General features: G+C 40.3%; 2 protein-coding genes across 2 annotated transcripts in view; one reads left to right on the forward strand and one right to left on the reverse strand.

Moving 5' to 3' along the window:
• LOC108265840 (interleukin-17 receptor B) lies at positions 1-18656 on the forward strand. Its single transcript, XM_017468583.3, has 13 exons — positions 1-1541; positions 1666-1690; positions 3700-3837; positions 4293-4405; positions 4846-4981; positions 5094-5180; positions 6026-6159; positions 6268-6336; positions 6455-6521; positions 7038-7052; positions 7135-7209; positions 15608-15904; positions 17446-18656. Exons 1-13 carry the CDS (start codon positions 1425-1427, stop codon positions 17829-17831), a joined length of 1659 nt encoding a protein of 552 aa, XP_017324072.1. The 5' UTR covers positions 1-1424; the 3' UTR covers positions 17832-18656.
• Positions 18404-23337, reverse strand: part of actr8 (actin related protein 8) — a 9666-nt gene continuing 4732 nt past the window's right edge. Inside the window, exons 8-13 of the mRNA XM_017468581.3 lie at positions 22825-22978; positions 22641-22736; positions 22051-22191; positions 21585-21843; positions 20340-20503; positions 18404-18714 (exon numbers count right to left, since the gene is read on the reverse strand). Of these exons, the coding sequence (XP_017324070.1) occupies positions 18571-18714; positions 20340-20503; positions 21585-21843; positions 22051-22191; positions 22641-22736; positions 22825-22978 (958 nt within the window). The 3' untranslated portion in view covers positions 18404-18570. The remainder of the gene's footprint in view (positions 18715-20339; positions 20504-21584; positions 21844-22050; positions 22192-22640; positions 22737-22824; positions 22979-23337) is intronic.

Consider the following 23337-nt stretch of genomic DNA (forward strand, 5'->3'; position numbering starts at 1 on the left):
CCTGCAGAGATGTTACGTATGAGATTTGTAATGTAAATCACACTGGATTTTACTTACTATTGTTATAAAACTTAAAGGCAGTCATTTTTCCTGGTTTAAAAGACTGCATTCTACTGCAGACAATCTAAATGGAGAAACGTAATTTTAAAAATGATTGTCAACTTAACAACTTTTGTTCATAATTATGGTAATTTAGTACATAACACTTAAATTCCTTTTAAATAATGTGAAAATAAAGTGTGTTTGTGTGTGTCATATTTTTGTTTGGATGTCTGTGTGTAATACACATGGCCATTCCATGTATAGTAACATTTGTGTCAGGAATGGATGGGATCCCGATTTAACATAACTAGTAACGTTTGTGTCAGGAATAGATGGGAACCCGATTTAACATAACTATATATATTTTTATGACCTACCTCAGAGTGTTAGAAAGAACATGTGTGCAACGTGTGTGGGTGTCTGGAATACATATGGCCGTACCAGGTATGGTAACGTTTGTGTCAGGAATGTATGTGATCCAGATTTAACATAACTATATATATTTTTATGACCTACCTCAGAGTGTTTCATAGTCTATGTGAAAAGAAAGAACATGTGTGCAACGTGTGTGGGTGTCTGGAATACATATGGCTGTACCATGTACGGTAACGTTTGTGTCAGGAATGTATGTGAGCCCGATTTAACATAACTATAAATATTTTTATGATCATGACCTTTGATCTAGATATAGAGAGTGAGAATATGTATCTTTTTGACCTTTGACCTATACCTGTCAAAACTAAGGTTACATTATATACAAACTATTTCTCTCTTGCAGTACATGCCTGGAAAAGCATCACAAAAGAAGAATGCAACAGTTTGGTGATATCACTGGGTCATTGGCTTGATGCAGTTATTGCAAGCAAGGGATATGCAACCAAATATTAAGTGTTATTTACTTTCTTTCTTTTTTTTTTTTTTTTAAAGAATATCTGTTGGAATACTTTTGCTCATATTAAAATTGGGTAGTCAGCCACCACAAATGCCATGTTGTAAATTGTTTAACACATCTAGATTTAAATATCAGGAAATGAAAACTGAAATTCTGATTTATTGTCTCATGCATCTTTTGATTTTACACCCAAATGTCTTCATTGTATAGCAAAAACAAAAGCATTGACCTTGTTGTTACAATACTTTCACAGAAGTCTGTATATTAATAGATTATGTTATATAAGCATTTTATCTGGATTTAAATAGCATATTTTAAACAATATACAGTGTCTGAGTTAGAGGGGACTATTTTAGTGGGCATGACCAAGCACAAAAGAGGTGGAGCAAAAGACAAAAAAATAAATAAATAAATTAAAAAAAACCGGAAAAAAACTCAGTTTATCTAGCTGCTAGGTACAGATCTCTGAAGTAGTGTCAGAAATCTTTTCATGTGGCTCTTTGTAGACTCTCACATTCCTGCAATGGAGCTGTTAGTCAGCATCAGAAGTGTATTTTGCCTCTGTCTGCTTCATCTGGCAGCTGCTGACACCAGTGCTCTTAATATAGTAAGTAATGTAGACAGGTTGTAAACTTAAAATTAGTAATTCACACGTATAATTTTTTTTTTAATGATTGTTTTTGCTGTTATTGTTGTTGACTTGTACCTTTTTTCTTTTTTATTCTACACAGGTTGTAACATGTACCAAAACAAATGGTAAGTGATGTGCATCCTTTTGGAATGAAATTAGTTATCAATTTAACCAAGCTGTTATCCCAGTTTTAATTCTCTATTTGTCTTTTTCGAGTAGTCGAATTTGAGCCGCAGGAAACAGGGTTTAATTAACAAGATTTATAAATACATTGCTGTTTAGAAAAGCATTCATAGATTCTCAGGTTTGGGCTACGCCCCTTAATTCTAAGAGAAGTATTAATGTCGCAGCAAACAAATATATTCTAGCCAATTCTTGCTTTCAACTTTGTGGCAACAGTTTGAGGAAGGCCAACATATGATTGTGATGGTCAGGTGTCCACAAACTTTTGACCATCAGAAGCTACATGATCATACCTGACCACGACACTCATGCCAATTTAAATTTCTGTGATGCTCTACCAGCAATGTCTGTAGAATGCCTTTCTGTTTGCCAATACTGTACCTTCCTAAACAGTTCGGTCACAACTCTAATCTAACACACTAAATGACTGTTAACATGATCGCTTTGGTTATAAATCACAGACTCCCAGTAGAGAAAGATGTAGATACTTTAGATGGTGGAATTTGCTAAAGTCTGGAGTGTGCATCTAGCTCTGCTTTACTTTAGCTTTCGTTTGTATCTCACTATTTACTGACCTGTTCAGCTTTATTAAAACTATATATACTGTATGCACACAATGGTGTTTTTTTTTTTCTCCAGCAACCCATTTTAAATGCACAAAATGGTTAGCAACAGATCCTTTAAGTCGTGTAAGTTGTGAGGTGGGGCCTCCAGGGATCTGACTTGTTTGTCCAGCACTTCCTAAAGATGCTCAATCAGATTGAGATCTGGGGAATTTGGAGGCCAAGTCAACACCTTGAACTCTATCACGTTCCTCAAACCATTTCTGAACAAGTTTTGCAGTGTGGCAGGGAGCATTATATTGCTGAAAGACGCCACAGCCATTAGGAAATACTGTTGCCATAAAGGGGTGTACTTGGTCTGCAACAATGTCACGGTAGGTGGTATGTGTCAAAGTAATGCCAAGATGCACATGCACCCAGCCATCCACATGATGTAAAAGAAAACATGATTCAGACCAGGCCACCTTCTTCCATTGCTCCATAGTCCAGTTCTGAAGCTAACGTGCCCATTGTAGGTGCTTTCAGCAATGGACAGGAATCAGCATGGGCACTCTGACCAGTCTGCAGCTATGCAATTCCATACACTGCAAGCAGCATCGCACTGTATGTTCTGACATCTTTCTAAAATATCCAGCATTAACTTTTTCACAAATTTGTGCTACAGTAGCTCTTCTTTTGGATTGGACAATACAGACTAGCCTTCGCTCCCCATGTGCATCAGTGACCCTTGGGTGCCCATGACCCTGTCGCCAGTTCCCCAGTTGTCCTTCCATGAACAACTTTTGGAAGGTACTACCCACTGCCTACCTGGAACACCCCACAAGACCTGCAGGTTTGGAGATGGTCTGGCCCATCTAACCATCAAAATCTGGTCCTTGTTAAAATCTCTCAGATCCTTACATTTGCCCATTTTCCCTGCTTCAACTTCGAGAACTGACTGTTCACAGGTGCCATTGTAACAAGATAATCAATGTTGTTATTCAAGTAACCTGTTAGTGGTTTTACTGTTATAGCTTCATGTTATACCATATAAAGACATTCTAGACAATTGTGTGCTTCCTACCTTGTGGCAACATTTTGGGGAAGACCCACATATGGGTGTGATGGTTAGGTCACATACTTTTGCTCATATAATGCATGTACCAAATATGGAGAACATGCTTCCTCAAGTAGTTTCAAGTTAAAGCTTAAGTAGAGGCACATTTGAGCCCTAAACAACACAGAAAATTAAATATCAACATAATTGAATCCAGTGACCCAATCACAATAAACTGGATTATTTTTGTGTTTAATCTACTCCATTATAAATGATTACCAATAGACATTTTTGGTCGTGGACTGGGTATCTGTAGAAATAATGTATATATATTTTTAAAATTCTGTTGAAGATTTAAACCCTGATGAATGTTGGACACCATGCAAACCCAATCCTTCTCCACTACATGATCTTAAAGTTCAACTTACTTCTCTGAATGGGGCTCCAGCATCTCTTGCTCTCAACATAACATGGTCTATATACATTGACGGTAAGTACTATGATTTCTGATATTTATTAAGAAAATGGTACATTTGACCTGTTTTTCAACTAGAAATAGAGCCTGTGATAAAATGCCTAACATTTAACATTTAAAGTTATGATGTACACACATCTTCAGCTGTTCTATGTTCAATGTAGCACAACAGCATTGTATAGATTCTCATATGTTAATATAAGCAAAAAAAAAAAAAAAGAAAAGAAAAAAAAGACATTAAGGTAAGAATGGGAAACAAAGATTAAAGATTGTGAAACATTATGATGAAACTTTTCCTTGCAGGTCACATACGTTAAGTATGATTTTTGCCTTGCAATGTTAGCAATAATATATTGAGGCTTCTGTTTTTATATTCACCTTTGGATGTGTGCTTGCTTTCTTTGCTGAAAATTTGACTGTCACCAAAATCCCACAAAGTTGGAAGAACCACTGGAATGTTTCTTTTCTAGGAAGTATTCAAAGTATTACTGGCACATGGATAAAAGTGAACACGGTGAGATACAGATGTGGATATCAACCTCCATTTACTTCAAAACAGGTCCACACTGGTGATTTAAAGCAGGTAAGACCTTCAGTGTTATTTGGTTAAATGCTGTATTGGATAAAAATATATATATATATATATATATATATATATATATATATATATATATATATATATATATATATATATATATATATAACTTTAAAATTGTAAAAGACAGATATTGCAGAGGAATTTTTTAGAAGAGGCAGTGTGTTTCATCATGTAATTTTCAACATGTTTATTTTCAACATAAGGCAAATACACATTTTTAAAGCACCTAATTACACATTATATGATCTTCATTATATGATCTTTCCAGTTGCTTCAACAACTTATTCTTGCTTTAACAACGTTTATTCATAAGCTCAGCTTTCTTGAATAATTTCGTATAAAAACTTTTTATTATACTGCTTTAGGTGCTGCCCACGTTCTCTAACCCATATATTCACTTATAATATTCCCTTTGTATTATCTAGCTTTGGTTCAATTTCACAGCCACAGATGTCAATATTGAACCCAGCCACTCTTACCAAGTAGATGTCTATAATCTTCCTCCAGCACTGCCTGACATGCAATCCAGATATTCAAAGCAGGCAAAGATACAAGCACCTGGTTAGTTTTTTCTAAACATACTTAAAGAATCATGCAGTTTTTCTATTGTGAGTTTATTTCAGATCATTTATACTTCTTCAAATATGTTGTAATGTTTCTTTGGCCCCCACAGAATGTGATGATGAACGGATGAAGGATCATTCAACATGTTTAAACACGGCCCTTCCTACGCCAACCGATGGAAGCATGCAATTGTATGGTAATCAGGGCCTGAAATCTGATGTACTACCACATTGTTATTAATAATAAATAAATGTCGCTGTGCACTTTAATAATAAGTTGCAGAATGGAAAAGTCTGGAATAGAATACAAAGTTTAATTGAACTCCATAATTGGCTGCCTAAGCAAACCGGTTTAAGAGGTAAAACCATTTGATGTTAAATTTAAGAAATATAAAGCATACATAATATTAATTTCATGAGTGTTCATGAGTTACTGTATCCTAATAACAGCTAACATAGTGATATCATTAACGTGATGTCCGTTACTGTTAAAATTTCTAGTCTAGTCTATTGACTAGAGAGGTCATGGATTCAAAGATCCTCAACAAAACAATCATTCATTCATTGATCTTCAGTAACCACTTTATCCTGGTCAGGGTCAAGGCAGATTCAGAGTCTATATCGGGAACAATGGTTGCAAATCAGGAACACACTCTGGACTGTATGGGTCAGGACATCACAGGGCATCATGCATGCAGACATTCACAAACACATTCACATTTATTGTAGCCAATCCATCAAACCCACATGAAACACAAACAGTAACCCAAGCTGAGGATCAAACTAGGAAACCTGAGTTGCGAGGCAGCAATGCTACCTGCTGTGCTTATAGATCAATGCTAGTTCTGGAATTTAACAAATACATGGAAGACATCACAAAAAAAGTTTGGAACCCGTTTAAGCCAAACCTGTTTGTTTTTCCATCTCTCTAGATAATAACTTCCAAATAATTACAAATAATTATTTTGAAAGGTGTTGTATTAATTAATTAGCTAGAGACAGATTGTGCACTGTTCAACCATTTTATTACTTATCTTATCAGAGCACTGGAACATTGCTGCAGTCCAGATGAAGGATGAAATACAAGTCAAATTTGATTCTCACATGAAATCAGAGATGTACGAGATCAGACTGCGAAGAAAAACGCATATTCTAAGCTTTGCTAAGGTGACAGTGGTATGTAATGCTTAGGTACTTTCTAATTTGTGGTTGGATTATTTGTAAACCTCTTTGTTTGAGGCACTTTTTATAATAAATGCTGTTTGTTTTCTATTTGTCTCATAGAATGGAGAAATTCAAACACTTAAAGCAAACCTGAACTATTCGGGGCCATGTGACAATCTTACAATATGGGTGTGTCCTGGTGTCCATCCATTTTAAAATTAATTTGTTAAAACTTTGGTATTACAGTAGCCACATTATTAATCTTTTAGGTAATATGTTACTATAGACCTCAATCTTATCATTGCAGATAACACCATTTTTTGAGCATTGTGGATTTACATGCAAATCGGTTTACCACAACGTAACCTGTCAAGGTAAGTATTCCAGTGTTCTGTTGAGATGACCAATACAATGTAAAAAAACCAAAATCTGAATGTACAAAACTCTGGGTGATTCAGGTCAAGCTTATCAAAATTTTATTTGCAGGACATAAATGATAGTTGTCTCCTATTAGTGCAGTTTTCAGCACATGGAATGGGAATCACTCAATGTTTGAAAATTAATGTCCCAAATGCTTGCTTTTTATCTTTGCACATCAACATTGTCAAATTTCAGATTTTGTAGAACTGTAGGGCTTAGGGAAGGTGATGGTACCTCACAGCCCTTCTGTACATGAGCTGTTCTGCTGACCTGACATTCAGATGAACAGCAAATAAACAGTTAATCAGGAAAATAAACAGAACATAAAGTAATTAAACAGTAAATTAGTAGAGAAATGGTGGATTTATTTTTATAATGTAGATATTTATCTTTACAAATTTAAGAGATTGAATATCCTATTTTTACAACTGATTGTTTTTGATTTGTTGTATATTTTATCCCATCTACAGCTGCACCAAGAGAAGGTAAAACATCAGCGCAACTATTAATTGATATGCATCTTTAAACTGTGATGCAGTCATAAGCAAGTGTGGCATTTCTTTCCAGGACCAAAGGAATGGGAACCTTCTGTCCTGCTGATCAGCATTGTGTGTGCAGTAGCCATTATTTTGTTATTTATCTGTAAGTCGTTTATTTATTTATTAATTAATTAATTTATTTATTTATATACCTGTGCACTTCACTTGAGATGATGATGATATACTGTTTGTTAATTAATTGTATACTGGTCTTCCACCATTCTTTTTCTGCTGGAATTTTTCCTTTGGTCTGTAGACAATTTAGAGCTGTTCTGATTTAAGTGAGCTTGAAAATGTAACAGTATCCACATGGAGGCAAGAGCAGACAATTTTCAAGTGATGGTCTGTATTGGTGTCTTGGAGTACTTGTAGAAGTACTCACAGCTTTGTTCTTTTCCACATTTTGTAGTGTTACAACTGCAATTATACAGTCATGTGAAAAAAATAAGTACACCCCATGGAAATGGTTGGCTTTGTTGATGTATTTTGACAAGCAAACATTTGATAATCTTTGAAACAATGCCTATTAATAAGTTGATACCCTATCAGTCCATACAGGATTTTGCAGCCTGTTTTTGTGATTGTTCCGGCCAAAAAGCTTGATTTTGCTGCAACATTTTTCAAAATTTGCGATGCAATTTGGGAGATTTTTTGTGCTTTTTTGCAGAAAACTACTTGATTTTTGGCAAACTCTCAGTTGTATAATTTGTGTGGTCTTTCGCCATGATGTTTGTTGGTAAATGAGACCTTTTGGCCGTATTCATGTGCGACGCATGTGAATTGAAGATGACTTTGGCTGAATGCGTGTTGTCATGATGTCACATGGCACATTGTCTTTGCCCAAATCTGCGGAAAATCTGTGGTAATTCGTGAAAAATTGAAATACTTAGGGAAGACATCCACCCAGAATCTACGCGAAGTATACGCTCAGTAGCTTAGTTCTCTGCGTTACCAAGCCGTTCTACTTCGTTTGTTTCTCGTGATCCTTGACCCTTCTTTTCAGTCTCGACTACGCTTTCCGGATATCCCCGTGTGTATTGTTCGTCCGATCTCTTGACCCTTGCCTACTCTACGACTACGCTTCTTGAACTTCCCGATCCTACGCTCTTCACCCGCCTCCCGCTCCTGCTTCCGTACCGTTTCGAGGTTTGTGACAGAATACTTCGCCGACTAATGGAAGCAGAGGGAGATCGCTGGCCGCACGCCATCGAGGGACATGGCCGGATGATTAGTGAACATGATCGCCGTCTCGCCCACCTAACTGAGCAGGTAGCTCAGTTAAATCAAGCTGCGCCGTCTTCTACGGCGCCGACCCCACGCTTACCTCCCACTCCAGCGCCGGAGAAGTATGATGGAGATCCCGCACGCTGTCGAGGTTTTCTACTCCAGTGCTCCCTGTTTTTTTCCACGTACCCAGACATAACGGAGAATCAGAAGATAGTCCACTTCATGGAACTTTTAACCGGGAAAGCTCTCTTCTAGGCTACCGCGGAATGGGAACAGGAGGGGAACCGTATCAGCACGTTTGAGCAGCTAACCTCACGCTTCCGCACTGTATTTGATCACCCTCCAGACAGCCGGGAGACTGGGGAGGACTTATTGTCCTTGGTGCAGGGATCACGTAGTGTGGCGGATTATGCCCTCGAATTTCGCACTGTGGCCGCCCGGAGCGGATGGAATCAACCCGCTCTAAAAGCTATGTTTCGCCGAGGATTATATGCTGACATCTTAACGGAGCTGGCGTGCCGCGATGATCAGCTGACCCTCGACTCACTCATCAACGTAGCTATCCGCCTGGATCGTCTACTATGTAGCCGCCGCCCCGTGCGGTGAGTGGGAAGCACCGACATCTGAGAGCCCTAGTGAACCCATGCAGCTGGGACAGACTCGGGTGAGCATGCAGGAAAGAGAACGACGGCGCCGTGAACACTGTTTCTACTGCGGTGAGAAGGGCCACTTCGTGCAACAATGCCCTCTCAAACAGGGCTCTACCCGAGGGGAAACCAAAACTGCCAGACCACCTCAGGCAGGGGTAAGTTTCGAACCCATTACCCAGCACTCTGTTCGGTCTGCCTTCATATTGCCCGTTATATTGGGTTACTCAAGTGTTTCCTGTATTTTAGAAGCGCTGATCGATTCGGGAGCGGTGGGGAACTTCATTGACCAGGAGACCATACTCCAATATAACATCCCCGTTCGTCCTCTCTGCACCCCCCGCCGTGTTCAAGCCATTGATGGGGCCCCCATAGGAGATGGCTTAATCACCCACTGTACCGAACATATTAACCTCCGCACCAGCGCCCTTCATCAGGAGAAGATCACGTTCCATGTTATTGTGACTGCCCGGCACCCAGTGGTTCTCGGTCTCCCTTGGCTCGAACATCACAATCCACAAATTTTGTGGAATCAGAGGGAAATCACTCGCTGGTCAGCTCACTGTGTGAATCACTGTCTTCAAGTCCCTGTGATCCCCGTAGCATCCACATCCATTGAAAGCCCGGACAGGGCAGACAACGTTCTGATCCCCAGTGTTTACCACGACCTCATAGAAGTATTCAGTAAGAAGAAGGCTAGCGGACTACCTCCCCACCGTGATTACGACTGCGCTATCGATTTGCTTCCCAGGCACTACACCACCACGAGGGAGGGTCTATCCTTTAACGATCACTGAGCAAAAGGCCATGGAAGAATACATTCAGGAGGCATTGCACCAAGGGTATATACGACCATCCACTTCTCCAGCATCCGCGGGGTTTTTCTTCGTTGAGAAAAAGGGAGGAGGTTTACAACCTTGCATCGACTACCGAGGACTAAACCAATGTTGCGTCAAGTACCGCTACCCACTCCCACTAGTACCATCCGCTCTGGAACAGTTACGCACGGCCACCATCTTCACGAAACTGGACTTACGCAGTGCATACAACCTGGTCCGGATTCGAGAGGGAGATGAATGGAAGACTGGGTTCAGTACAACTTCAGGTCACTATGAGTATCAGGTCATGCCGTATGGGCTTTCTAACGCTCCCTCGGTCTTCCAATGTTTAATTAACAACGTGTTACGTGACATGCTGGGACGCCATGTGATCGCCTACATCGATGACATTCTGATATACTCTGACTCCCGGGAAGAACATGTTCACCACGTTCGCCAAGTTCTACAACGACTGCTCCGTCACCAGTTATATGTTAAAGCCGAGAAGTGCGAATTCCATAGAACCACCATTGCATTTCTGGGATACGTTATCAGCCCCGAGGGGATCTCCATGGACCAAGAAAAGGTCCAGGCGGTAGTAAGCTGGCCCACACCCACGACGGTCAAGGAACTACAAAGGTTTCTGGGGTTTGCGAACTTCTACAGGAGGTTTATCAGGAATTTCAGTGCCATCGCCAACCCCCTCACGTCCCTGCTAAAGGGGAAACCCAAACGTCTGGCATGGAATTCAACTGCCCAATCCGCCTTCGACAAGCTCAAGAAAGCCTTCACTACTGCACCCATCATCAAACATCCGGACCCATCCAGACCGTTTATAGTGGAGGTGGATGCGTCAGAGACCGGGGTAGGAGCCATTCTGTCCCAACGATTTGGAGAGAAGCCAAAACTCCATCCGGTGGCCTTCTTCTCGCGGAAGCTTTCCCCCGCCGAGAGTAACTACGATGTGGGAAATCGGGAACTCTTGGCAGTTAAGTTAGCGCTGGAAGAGTGGAGACACTGGTTAGAGGGGGCTACACATCCATTTGTCATCTTCACAGACCACAAGAACCTGGAGTACCTTCGCACTGCAAAGCGCCTCACACCCCGCCAGGCCCGATGGGCCCTATTCTTCACCAGATTTCATTTCACGTTATCCTACAGACCCGGGTCCAAGAACACAAAAGCTGATGCTCTGTCTCGTCTCGACCAGTCAGAACGAGTCAACGAGCATGAGGAGTACATCATTCGTCCTTCATGTGTTATCAGTGCGCTAGAGTGGGAGCTGGACGCGGAACTAGAGCAGATTCCCCAGTCCCAAGTACCCGTAAAGTGTCCTCCGAACAAACTATTTGTACCCGAAGAGTACCGCCAAGAACTCATCATCTGGGCACACACGGTACTCGGTACAGGACATCCAGGAACACAACGCACACACCATCTCCTAGAAGAGAAATACTGGTGGCCCAATATGGAAGGAGATATACACAAGGTGGTGACGTCCTGCTCATCGTGCGCACAGAGTAAAGTACCTCGGACCCTCCCAGCGGGGAGGCTCAAGCCCTTACCTATACCCGAACGCCCATGGTCACACATATCTGTAGATTTCGTAACAGACCTGCCTAGATCCCAAGGAGATACCACAGTTCTAGTCACAGTGGCCCGGTTCTCCAAATCCGTACGTTTCATTCCCTTACCCGCTCTCCCCACTGCATTCAGGACAGCCAAACTTCTATTCCAGCTTGTGTTCAGGTATTACGGCATTCCGGAGGAGATTGTCAGTGACAGGGGCCCGCAGTTTACCTCCAGAGCGTGGTCCAGCTTCATGACCAAGATGGGAGTGACAGTGAATCTCTCCTCCGGTTATCACCCACAAGCCAATGGACAAGCCGAACGAGTCAATCAGGAACTGGGGTGATTCCTCCGTACTTTCTTTGCCAATAACCCAGAGGAGTGGAGCAAGTTCTTGCCATGGGCCGAGTACGCCCAGAACTCACTACGTCATTCGGCTACCAATCTCACTCCTTTCCAGTGCGTGCTCTGTTACCAACCTCCACTGTTCCCGTGGAACGCAACCCCCACCGCAGCTCCGGCCGTTGACCACTGGTTCAAAGCGTTCGAGTGTGTCTGGGCTGACACCCACCGACGCCTGAAGGAAACCACAGACATGTACAAACACAAAGCAGATCACCGCCGCAAAGAACACCCTAATTACCAACCAGGCGATCGGGTGTGGTTGTCCACAAAGGACTTGAGACAAGCTCATGGCTGTAAAAAAAAAAAAAAAAAAATAGCGCCAAGATACACTGGACCATTCAAGATCCTCAAGCGAGTCAATGAAGTCACCTACCGTCTGGAACTGCGACGACACAGCCGCATCTCCCCTTCATTCCACGTATCACGTCTCAAACCTGTTGTCAACGGTCCTCTAGCCACCGAAGTACCAGCTGAAACTCCTCCGACCCCTCTGGAAATTGATGGACAACCGGCTTACCGCGTCAAGAACATCCTCAAATCTAGACACAGGAGGGGCAAGCTGGAGTATTTGGTCGAGTGGGAAGGTTACGGGCCTGAGGAACAGTGCTGGGTTCCCAAGCAGGATATACTGGATCCACAGCTTACCAAGGACTTTCACATCACTCATCCTCATCTCCCAGGTCCACGACCCCGGGGGAGGCCGAGAAAGAACTCAGCTCCCGGAGTGAGCCCTTTGGGGGGGGGGGGTTCTGTCACAGCTCGGTCTGATCAGAACTCAAATTCCCAAGATGCAATACTCACTTCTCAGGCACGCATGCGCTCACCATCCCCGGAGTTCTGATCAGACACACCTGGCACCAATCTCACACACACACACACACACACACACACACACACACACACACACACTAGTACTTATGGAAGACATCCACCCAGAATCTACGCGAAGTATACGCTCAGTAGCTTAGTTCTCTGCGTTACCAAGCCGTTCTAGTTCGTTTGTTTCTCGTGATCATTGACCCTTGTTTTCAGTCTCGACTACGCTTTCCGGATATCCCTGTGTGTATTGTTCGTCCGATCTCTTGACCCTTGCCTACTCTACGACTATGCTTCTTGAACTTCCCGATCCTACGCTCTTCACCCGCCTCCCGCTCCTGCTTCTGTACCGTTTCGAGGTTTGTGACAGATTACAGTTACTGATGTCAATAAAATTACGTTACTTCCGTTACAAATTTATTGTTAAGAGAACAATGTTAAATAAAATGGATTTTTAAAATAATCACGTTTGCTCAGGGCATAACCTGGCATGTGCATTCAAGGCTGTAGCCCCGAATAATTCTCCACTTGGAGCGGTTTGTCAGTACGTAACTGAACGTCAGTAAAAGAAGACGGTAGTGTTATAATTTTATATCTTCACTGAACGGAGAAAAGACCAACCAGACAGGGTTTACAGGAAAAAATTTGGAAACACTTGTGTCTTATTGGCTGACAGCTCTCAATTCTGCCAAACGCTAGCTCACACAGTTAGTGTGAGGAAAAATGGATACATGCCAAATTTTCTTTTTAAACCAGTAAAAGGGTTGAAACTGAAACCCTAACATCCTCTCATGCTGAGCAAGAAAACAGGCTGTGTAAATGTCTATATGAGTTGCAGTTTACATGAACATGATAGGAGCAGAGCATAAGGAAATATAATGTACTTTGTATGGAACTGTAACAGCCCATACAATGATAGCTTAGTTGTGCGTCCCCTTGGCTAGCAACAACAAACTAGCCTAGTTAGAAAAGTTTCATATTTTATCGGTCTGGTTGTCCTACAACGAGCCAAGGCAAGATTTATGATAAATCCGACTTTCTGATCAGGTCATATATGATACATGTGCTAAAATTACAGAAAGAACTGGATTTCACTTTGTAGTGTATTTCTGTAGGTTTTCAGGTTTTGAAAGTAACTTGAAAGTAAAGTAAATATGATTACTTTTTACATGCTATAATGTAATCAAATTACAATTTTAAAGTAGTAATTAGTAATGTGTAGTGGATTACTTTTATTTTGAGTCACTTACCCAACACTGGTCTGGTGTTCCCTTTGCTAATGGGGTATGTGGTGTCATCATGCCAAGATCTAAAGAGTTCTATAAGGCCTTCAGAAAAAAGATTGTGGATGCCCATGAGTCTGACAAAGGATTTAAAAAGATCTCCAAATTATTTGAAGTACATCATTCCACTATAAGGAAAATAATGTACAAATGGTGCAGATTTCAAACAACTTCCCATTTGTCAAGGACTGGCCAGCCCAGCAAATTCAGCCAAAGAACAGACCGTCTGATGTAAAAAGAAGTCCCAAGAACCCCAAAATTTCATCACAGGATCTGCTAGTAAGTCTTGCAACTGTTGGTGTCAGAGTGCATGCTTCTACAATCAAAAATAGAATAGGTGCGATTATTCGCAAATGGAAGAAGCACAAAAGAACTGTCGATCTCCCTCGGCCTGGGGCTCCATGCAAGATCTCACCTCGTGGAGTTGCATTGATCATGAGAACAGTGAGGAATCAGCCCAGAACTACACGGGAGGATCTTGTCAATGATCTCAAGGCAGCTGGGACCATAGTCACCAAGAAAACAACTGGTAACACACTACGCCGTGAAGGACTGAAATTCTGCAGCGCGCGCAAGGTCCGCTGCTCAAGAAAGCACATATACATGCCCGTCTGAAGTTTGCCAATGAACATCTGAATGATTCAGAGGACAACTGGGTGAAAGTGTTGAGGTCAGATGAGACCAAAATGGAGCTCTTTGGCATCAACTCAACTCGCCGTGTTTGGAGGAGGAAGAATGCTGCCTATGACCCCTGGAACACCATCCTCACCATCAAACATGGAGGTGGAAACATTATGCTTTGGGGGTGTTTTTCTGCTAAGGGGACAGGACAACTTCACCGCATCAAAGGGACGATGGACGGGGCCATGTACCGTCAAATCTTGGGTGAAAACCTCCTTCCCTCAGCCAGGGCATTGAAAATGGGTCGTGGATGGGTATTCCAGCATGACAATGACCCAAAACACACGGACAAGGCAACAACGGAGTGGCTCAAGAAGAAGCACATTAAGGTCCTGGAGTGACCTAGCCAGTCTCCAGACCTAAATCCCATAGAAAATCTGTGGAGAGAGCTGAAGGTTCGAGTTGCCAAACGTCAGCCTCGAAACCTTAATGATTTGGAGAAGATCTGCAAAGAGGAGTGGGACAAAATCGCTCCTGAGATGTGTGCAAACCTGGTGGCCAACTACAAGAAACATCTGACCTTTGTGATTGCCAACAAGGGTTTTTAAACCAAGTACTAAGTCATGTTTTGCAGAGGGGGTCAAATACTTATTTCCCTCATTAAAATGCAAATTAATTTATAAAATTTTTGACATGCGTTTTTCTGGATTTTCTTGTTGTTATTCTGTCTCTCACTGTTCAAATACAACTACCATTAAAATTATAGACTGATCATTTCTTTGTCAGTGGGCAAACGTACAAAATCAGCAGGGGATCAAATACTTTTTTCCCTCACTGTATGTTTGCTTGTCCAAGTATTCCAAAAAAAAGCCAACAATTTCTATGGGGTGTACTAATTTTTCTCCACATGACTGTATGTGTCTTCTCTCCTCTCTGGGGTTTCGCAGAAATTAGGGTAAATGTCGGATTACTCACTTTTTTTATTGTAAATAATTTTACCAAGTAACATTTCTTAAGCCTCTGTTGTCATCATGACCTTCATTATCTGTAATATGTGTCAATGCTTAACCTATGTTGAATTTTTATGAATCCATTAATAAATGCTCCACTTCCAGGCCATTTCTGGAGACTGCGGATGAGGTCTGGCTATTTCAAGCATGGACTAGACACAGCAAAATCAGTTGGAGTGCTTATGGTGTATCCTGCAGTGGACAGTGTGTTCCAGAATGCTGTGATGACCATAGCTGACTTATTGCAAAGTCATAGAGAGCTGAATGTAATCATTGACATGTGGCAGAGAGGCAGTTTAGCGGAACAGGGCCCGCTCCGGTGGCTTAACACACAAGTGGGTTGTGCTGAGAAAGTTCTCATCATCTTGCCTCCTCAATACGCTGAGTTCCGCAATGACACAGGTAACATGACAATAGGTACATTTCCTTTCAAATGTTTAGCCTATTTGTAGTGTTTGTTAATGCTTTCACACTTCCACAGGCTTTTTACTGCTGAACCTATACAGTTATATGTAATAATTTTACATTATATAAACTACAGCTTGAAACAAAGTTTAAAAAAATAACTCATTCAGTGAAACTAAATACAATTGGCAGGCTTTGTAGCTGTGTAATTACTTGTGAAGGAGCGGAATTGGGCTGCATATATGATCCTTTGTCCATATTGTACAACACTCTTAGAAAAGAGTTCTTCAAAAGGTTCATTAAATAAATGGTTCTTAGTTTCCAAAAAAGGGTTCGTTTTATACAGAACCTTTAAGGTCTCCCTGATGGAAGCAATAAAAGACACAAATTTTTAAATTTTAGTTAAATTCACTAAGAAAAATATACAAATTAAGCATCTAGGTTACTCAGGGATAGGCAAAGGCAACTAAGCCTGGAATGCAAGGAACCCATATCTCACTAGTCTCACGCACAGACTCTCATTCCAGATCAGATTGAGAGTCCGTTGCCGATCAAAGTAAATTCTGCAAACTGGATTTGACTGATCAAATCTGAGAATTGGAATGATTAACCTGAATACAGTTTTTTGAATATTTGATTTATTGAACATGATTTTGTGAACATTTGTAATTTATTTATTTATTTATGAAAATTAATATTAAAATGTGAATCTCTGAGCAGTGAAATTAAACTATTTTGAATTTTAAGGAGGTTCATTCAGGTTAATTAACAGATTTTGATTATATGAATCCAATTATTTAAGTTTCTTTAGTAAAATGCACCTATTATGGTTTTTCAAATATTACCTTTCGTGTAGTGTATTATAGAGCTGTTCGTGAATGTAAAAAGTCTGCAAGGTATATAAAAAAAAAAAAAATAAAAAAAAAAAAAAAAAAAATCAATGTGCACAGCAAACAGGGTTATTGACTCCCAAATGAAGGAACCGATTCTGAACAGCTGACATGAGTTGTTAGTAATTCCAGACTTACTTCCTGCACAAACCTACATAGATTTGTAACAAAAAGCCACGGCTCTGGTCTGGCGAGCTGAAACCCATTATGGTAGTTGGTGTATTCTATTTTATTTATTTATTTATTTATTTTTAAACATGCTTACAGCGGTAGACTAATCACAACAGACTGGGACATCTGACTAATCAGAGCAGAGTATGTTCTCTGAAAGGAGGAGTTTAGAAGGAATCCTTTAGAACAGATCATTTAATGAGTCGTTTTTGACACTGGGGAAAAAAAGGTAATGCTGCAATTTAAATTATGAGCATACACGTAAATCTATTGTATGATACCTTTAAAACAAAATTAGGCATGTTTCAAAACCATAATAGGTGCACTTTAAATATTCAACTTCTAAATTCCACATCTTTGTCTCTTTTATCCTACCGTTTCCCTGCAGAGGGACAACCAAAAGAAGTGTTAAAGGTTCTAAATTGTCTACAAATTAACCCTAATTGAAACTAATATGAAATCCACACTTTTCCACAGCCTGCTTGAATTCCAACATGGCATCAGTCATAACAGATTACACTGTTCCAGCATCTGCCTGTGAACTTTTCTCATTGGCACTAAACCTGGTTGCTAGCTGTGCCCATGATCCCCAGCAGTACCATAAGTTCTTGGTGGTGCACCTGGAGCATGGTAGGCACAGAAGCACAATACCAGTGGAGCTCAGAGGCTGCAAGGCCATTATTCTACCCAGAGATCTGGAGAAACTGTATCAACTGTCCACTAAGCAAGGAGTAACAATCTCAAGATGTAGGTCTGAACCATACTGCTGTAAAGAAACAACTCAGAAGGTCAGAGATGCTGTGCAGCAGTTGGACAAAAGAAATGGTTTGTCTTACCAAGGCAGAAAGCAAGCCCCAAAGTAGTAATTACCTCTCTGGTGTTCAGATCTTGTGATAAAGGCCAGATTAACTGTTTTTCCTTTCAGATTCTTTTATTGCTTTTTCCTGAGGGTATACATTTAAGAAAATTGTTAAATATATTCCACAATTTGAAATACCAGGAAGGAATAGAAACGTGACTAACCCCTAACCCCTTATCTTGTAACATGACTGCTTGAATGACAGTAGAAATTAAAAATAAAAATCCCCTTTATTATTTTTTATTATTTTATACTTAGAGTGATGGATTCTATATTCTGATTTACTTTGTGTCATATTTTTACACTTTATTTCAAATGATTTTTTCTTTGAACTTTTTTCAGCTTGGGACAACTGCTGACAGAACTTAGTATCTATAGCTCAGATCTGTGTAACTTAAGCTATATGATAGTGCTGACATTGATAAGCTAAATAGTTTATCTGAGTTCTCAGAGGTTCATGATTGGCAGAATTTGATAACATGCAGGTCACATCCTTGATGTCAAGGGAAAAAAAAACAGGATACCACATAGTAAGCAGGCTTCACATTTTGTACAGATGATAAAATCTAAGACCAGTTCTTTTCTTTCCTTTTATTATATTTGTATGTTCTTTTTTAAAAACAATGGTGAAATAAAATGGCGTGGTCTACACATTACACGGTTTTGCAATTACCTTAGCAAATAATACATACAGCAACAAGTACAATTATCCATTCTCCTACATCACAAACTCACACACTCTTTCACCATACAAAGGCTGCTCTTTCACGGAGCATGCGTGCACCAAATCTCTGCCATTCTCCCTGGTGGATCCACAACTCCTGGGTGGTGTCCAGACACGCCAACACTGCTCCACCCTTCCAAGCCGTGAGCCGAGGGTCCATGTCCTACAGAGACATTATTGGGGGTTACTTGAACTGGAATACTTGACCAAAGATACAAAAGCTGATTCTGTCTTGTAAACCTTACTGCATTACATGTATAAATTTGTGAGAATGTCTTATGAAATGCTGCCCAACCTGATTAAATATACCAACTGTAAGTCCTAACTGTTAATTAAAAGGATTTTTTGTGTTTTCAGAGTGTAGAAAACGGTAGTGTCTGCTCTTTCCTTGAAACTGATTGATTGACACAGAAGGTGCTTCTCGTTTCTTTAATTACAACCCATTGTTTCCTCTTTGCTTTCCTTTCCCTGCTTTTTACTCCTCCCTCTAAGGATGCAGAGAAAGGATGGGAGAAAAGGAAACAAGTACAGGAGGAATCAAAAACAAACTTATTTACCAAATGAGACAGTCTTACTCACGAACCATCACTTTAAAGCGACTTTACTTATTGATGATGTGTTTCACAGCTGTGTTACTGTATAACAGGTCCATCTATACCAGGGGTGTCCAATCTTATCCACAAAGGGCCGGTGTGGATGCAGGTTTTCAATCCAATCAAGCAGGAGCCACATGTGATTCCACCTGTTTAACCAGTTGAGCTTGGCTTTCAATAGACTCCGGTGTAGCTTCTGCTTGGTTGGAATGAAAACCTGCATTCACACCAGCCCTTTCTGGATAAGACTGGACACCCCTGGTATATACAGAACAGGGATTACACACTAAATAATCCTTAATTAACACACAATTACACACACTTAAATGTTAATATTTTACCCTAAATATGATTCTACTCATCACTTGACTTCCACATTTTTAAGGTAAAATATATTCATTGATTTTCATGCAAGGATTTGATTCATGAGAGTGTGTAGTGTTTAAACTGAAGCCTTGCATCACACGCTACAACAAAAAAGGTTTCCACATAAAAAACACCTATGTATTGGTGCTCTCCTCGATTCTTCCTATTGCATTTTAAGAACTGGTACATCCATTCATCCAAAAATGATGGGCTTTGATGGATTTCTGGGTCATGGGCTGAAGAAAGTAAGATGGAAGAATCATGGAGGCACCAGTTAAAGTTTTGGGAAGCACCCTGAGTGATTGGGTGACAACTACTTTCCCAGTTTTATATTCACCTCATTCTCCTCATGTGTTGAAATGCTGCTAGACTACAATACATGACTAGTTTTATGCACTGAAAAAAATGAAAAATGACAGCTACTAGCACATTTTCTAAATGTCAGTATTATAATTTTCTTTCTTGAAGAATTGACAGTATGCCTTCTCTCTTTGACCTTCCTGATAACTGTCACCCACACAATTTATTATTTATTTATTTTTTAAACAAGTTTAATGTTGTTTTAACAAGTTGAAGTGGCAGCCAGGCACTCAGGTGAGCATTTGACATGTATAGAAGGCACCACTCAACTGACAATAGGCTTTACATCCAGTGCTAAAACCAACTTAAAAGAGAGCACTGCTTTTATATTAAACACATTCACCCCTTAAAAATATAACTTTGAAATGAAGCATTTCAGTTCATCTGTATGAACCTCGGACAAAAGGTGAAAGGAGGATGAAAAAATATGCTAATGAACACAGTGAAGTGCTACTATCCATGCCAATACCTTTGGCCGTGTGATGACCTCTACATTCTCAACCATACGGCGGAAAGATGGAGGCATTTTGTTGAGAATGCGATGCTGAAGGAATTCTTGCGCGCCATGAAACAGGAGTCCACCGCCCACCACCAGCACAGAGCTGTACATCTTCCTCTTGGTCTCATCTGATGCTGTCAGAAGAAATCCAAAATGAATATACTTGTCTCTGTTGAAGAATGCACTCTTATGTCTCTCCAAATGTTTTGTCATTTTTAAACAATTTTAACAAAAATATCAAATAAGAATAAATAAATGCAAGGCAATCTTTCTGTATTAAACGTAGAAGTGTGTCTATATCATTCATCTACTTTATTAGGAACAACTGCACACATTTATGCAGCTTATCCAATCAGCCAATCATGTGGCAGCAGCACAGTGCATAAAATCATGCAGATACAGGTCAATAGCTTCAGTTAATGTTCATATTCAGTTCACATACTGATCAGAATAGGCAAAAAAGTGTGATCTCGTATGACATTAACTGTGGCATGGTTGTTGGTACAAGATGAGCTGGAATGAGTAACTGCTTACAGAAACTGCTGATCTCCTGGGATTTTAACATACAACATTCTCTAAAGTTTAAACAGAATGATGCAAAAAACAAAAAAAAAAAACAGTAAGAGTGTTGGATTGAAGTACCTTGTTGATAAAAGAGGTCAGCGGAAAATGGCCAGATTGGTTCAAGCTGCCAGGAAAGATATAGTAACTCATATAATTACTCTTTACAACCATGGTGAGAATAAAAGCATCTCAGCATGCACAAAACATCTAACCTTGAGGTGGATGGGCTATAACAGCAGAAGACCACATTGGCTTCCAATCCTGTCAGCCAAGAACAGGAATCTGAGGCTATCTTGCACACAGACTCACCATAACAAAGATCAAATGTTTTCTTCACTGTGATGTTTGATATGAACATTAGTTGAAGCTCTTGGCTTGTATCTGCATGATTAAGGATTGCATTCTTCTGCTGCTACATGATTGACTGATTAGATAACTAATAAAGTGGACAGTGAGTATATGTTTATATTCTGGGCTAATCTTTGCATGCAAGTGCTATCTGTGACCCATTCTGTTTTAAGAAGTCAGCTCAACAACATTACACCCACACTGTGATGTTACTAATATACATCATAACTAATGGACATATTCACATGATCATGCCTAATGAATGTCATTCATCTAAGAGAAAACAAGGTATGCTGTTTTTACCACAACAGTCGATGCTGTGCAGAATAGCTTTATCCAGTCCAAGAGCTTTGCCTTCGAACTGGGTCATTGCTGACTTCCTGGACAGAAGGACAGAAGGCGTGTCTTCTGGGTCAGCTCCGCTCGGCAGAGCATCTCCCTGTGAATGGCCAAGCTCCACGTCTTGGGTTCCTCTCTCTGTCTGGTCACCTCCTTGGCTGCAGGTTTCACCCTCAAAGCCCGAAGGCTTAGGGAGACCCTTCCTTTCCATGGATTTAGACGACTGAAGGAAGAGTGAAAAATTCAGAACATTTTCACCGTCAGAGTAAAATAAAGATTGTTATATTGAGTTAATTCGTTAATGGAGAGAGAGAGAGAGAGAGAGAGAGAAGACATAAACCTACTCATCTTCAGCCCTTACTTGGAATAAACATTTTGAGAAAAAAAAAAATGAGACAATGCTGTTCTTTAGCAGAAAGGCAGTATGTACTTGGTCTTGTTTGCTCTGAGTACTTAGTAGGTAGTGTTCATCATGTGGATCCTCAGGATCTCCCTGGGAACGATGCTGTAAAGTGGTCATCTTCTGTCCCACAATTCCAAACGCAGCAGGGTAGAACAGAGCCATGGGAGCCTGTGAAAATGGAAAAACAAATAAAAGGCACACACACACACATACACTTCAAAAGAAAATCAAAAGAACTGCATATGTTAATGGATTACAGGTTACTTCTCATTCAGTCTGCACATTACAGTCATCTGGCACAATTATCAGCTCACACAACACATTCATTAAAACTATAATTTATAGCCCTGTTTGTATTTAAGATATTGTGGTCTGGATTTAACTAACTGTATTCAAGTGACCAGTCAAAAACAGTCCGTACAGGATGTTTTCTATTATTGTTGCAGCCAAAAATGCTTGATTTTGCAATAGCTTTTTAAAAAAAATTGTGATGCAACTTGGAGTTTATTGTGCTTTTTTTGTGGAAAACTACTTGAATTGATGAAATTGTTTTGCATGGACTTTTGCAGTGTTTGTTGGTAAATGGTTGTAGTGAAGCCAAAGTAAGAAGTCTCTACCTGTAGCTTCTCGTCACCGAGCCGCAACTGATAGAGGATCACTGGGGATTCTGGGAAGCGAGTGCGAAACTCATGGTCTTGCAATCCACATATGTCCTGTTGGAAACGACATTCAAGACATGAAAAATGTAGCCAAGAATTTCTTTATCTATTTCAGCAGGATATGATGCATGTGCACGCATACCTGGTCAAGGTGACAAAAAGTCTCCTTAAGTTGCTGCAGCAACATGCAGTCCAGTCGCTTGCCTAGCTGGCACTCTCGATAAGGAAATCCTGCTCGTTGCATCAGCCAAAAGAAACATCGCGTCACATCAGAACCTCCATATGCCAGACAAAGCCTGTACACGGCAAAACATACATGTGTTCTGTTTGGGTTCCTCCTTTACAGAATATAAGTATGGAAAATCAGTATTTTGCGTCTTTCTAGGATTGTTGGCAATACTGCATGCTTATTAGTGCATGATTGATTAACTCATGATTTGCTAAGTACTACTTAATTCATAAACGATGAATAGGACTGTCATGATAATTACAATATCGACTTATCGTACGATATACGGATATGACCTCAATAATTTTTGCCTTCCTCGATATTGCCCACTGTGTTTACATGCGTGTTTTTGTACATAAGAATGTCATCATGTCATGTTCCGCGAGTAGAGACAGATGCAAATCCAGTTTAAGCTTTTATTTGTGG

The sequence above is a fragment of the Ictalurus punctatus genome, chromosome 5 (assembly GCF_001660625.3).
Source record: "Ictalurus punctatus breed USDA103 chromosome 5, Coco_2.0, whole genome shotgun sequence".
In the NCBI taxonomy this organism is placed as follows: Eukaryota; Metazoa; Chordata; class Actinopteri; order Siluriformes; family Ictaluridae; genus Ictalurus; species Ictalurus punctatus.

Excerpts from the sequence above, each read along its gene's own strand:
- LOC108265840 (XM_017468583.3), top strand. The coding sequence starts at position 1,425 with ATGTGGCTCTTTGTAGACTCTCACATTCCTGCAATGGAGCTGTTAGTC. Across the intron at positions 1,691-3,699 it reads AACATGTACCAAAACAAATG|ATTTAAACCCTGATGAATGT; the intron begins GTAAGTGATGTG and ends ATTCTGTTGAAG. Across the intron at positions 6,160-6,267 it reads GCTTTGCTAAGGTGACAGTG|AATGGAGAAATTCAAACACT; the intron begins GTATGTAATGCT and ends TTTGTCTCATAG.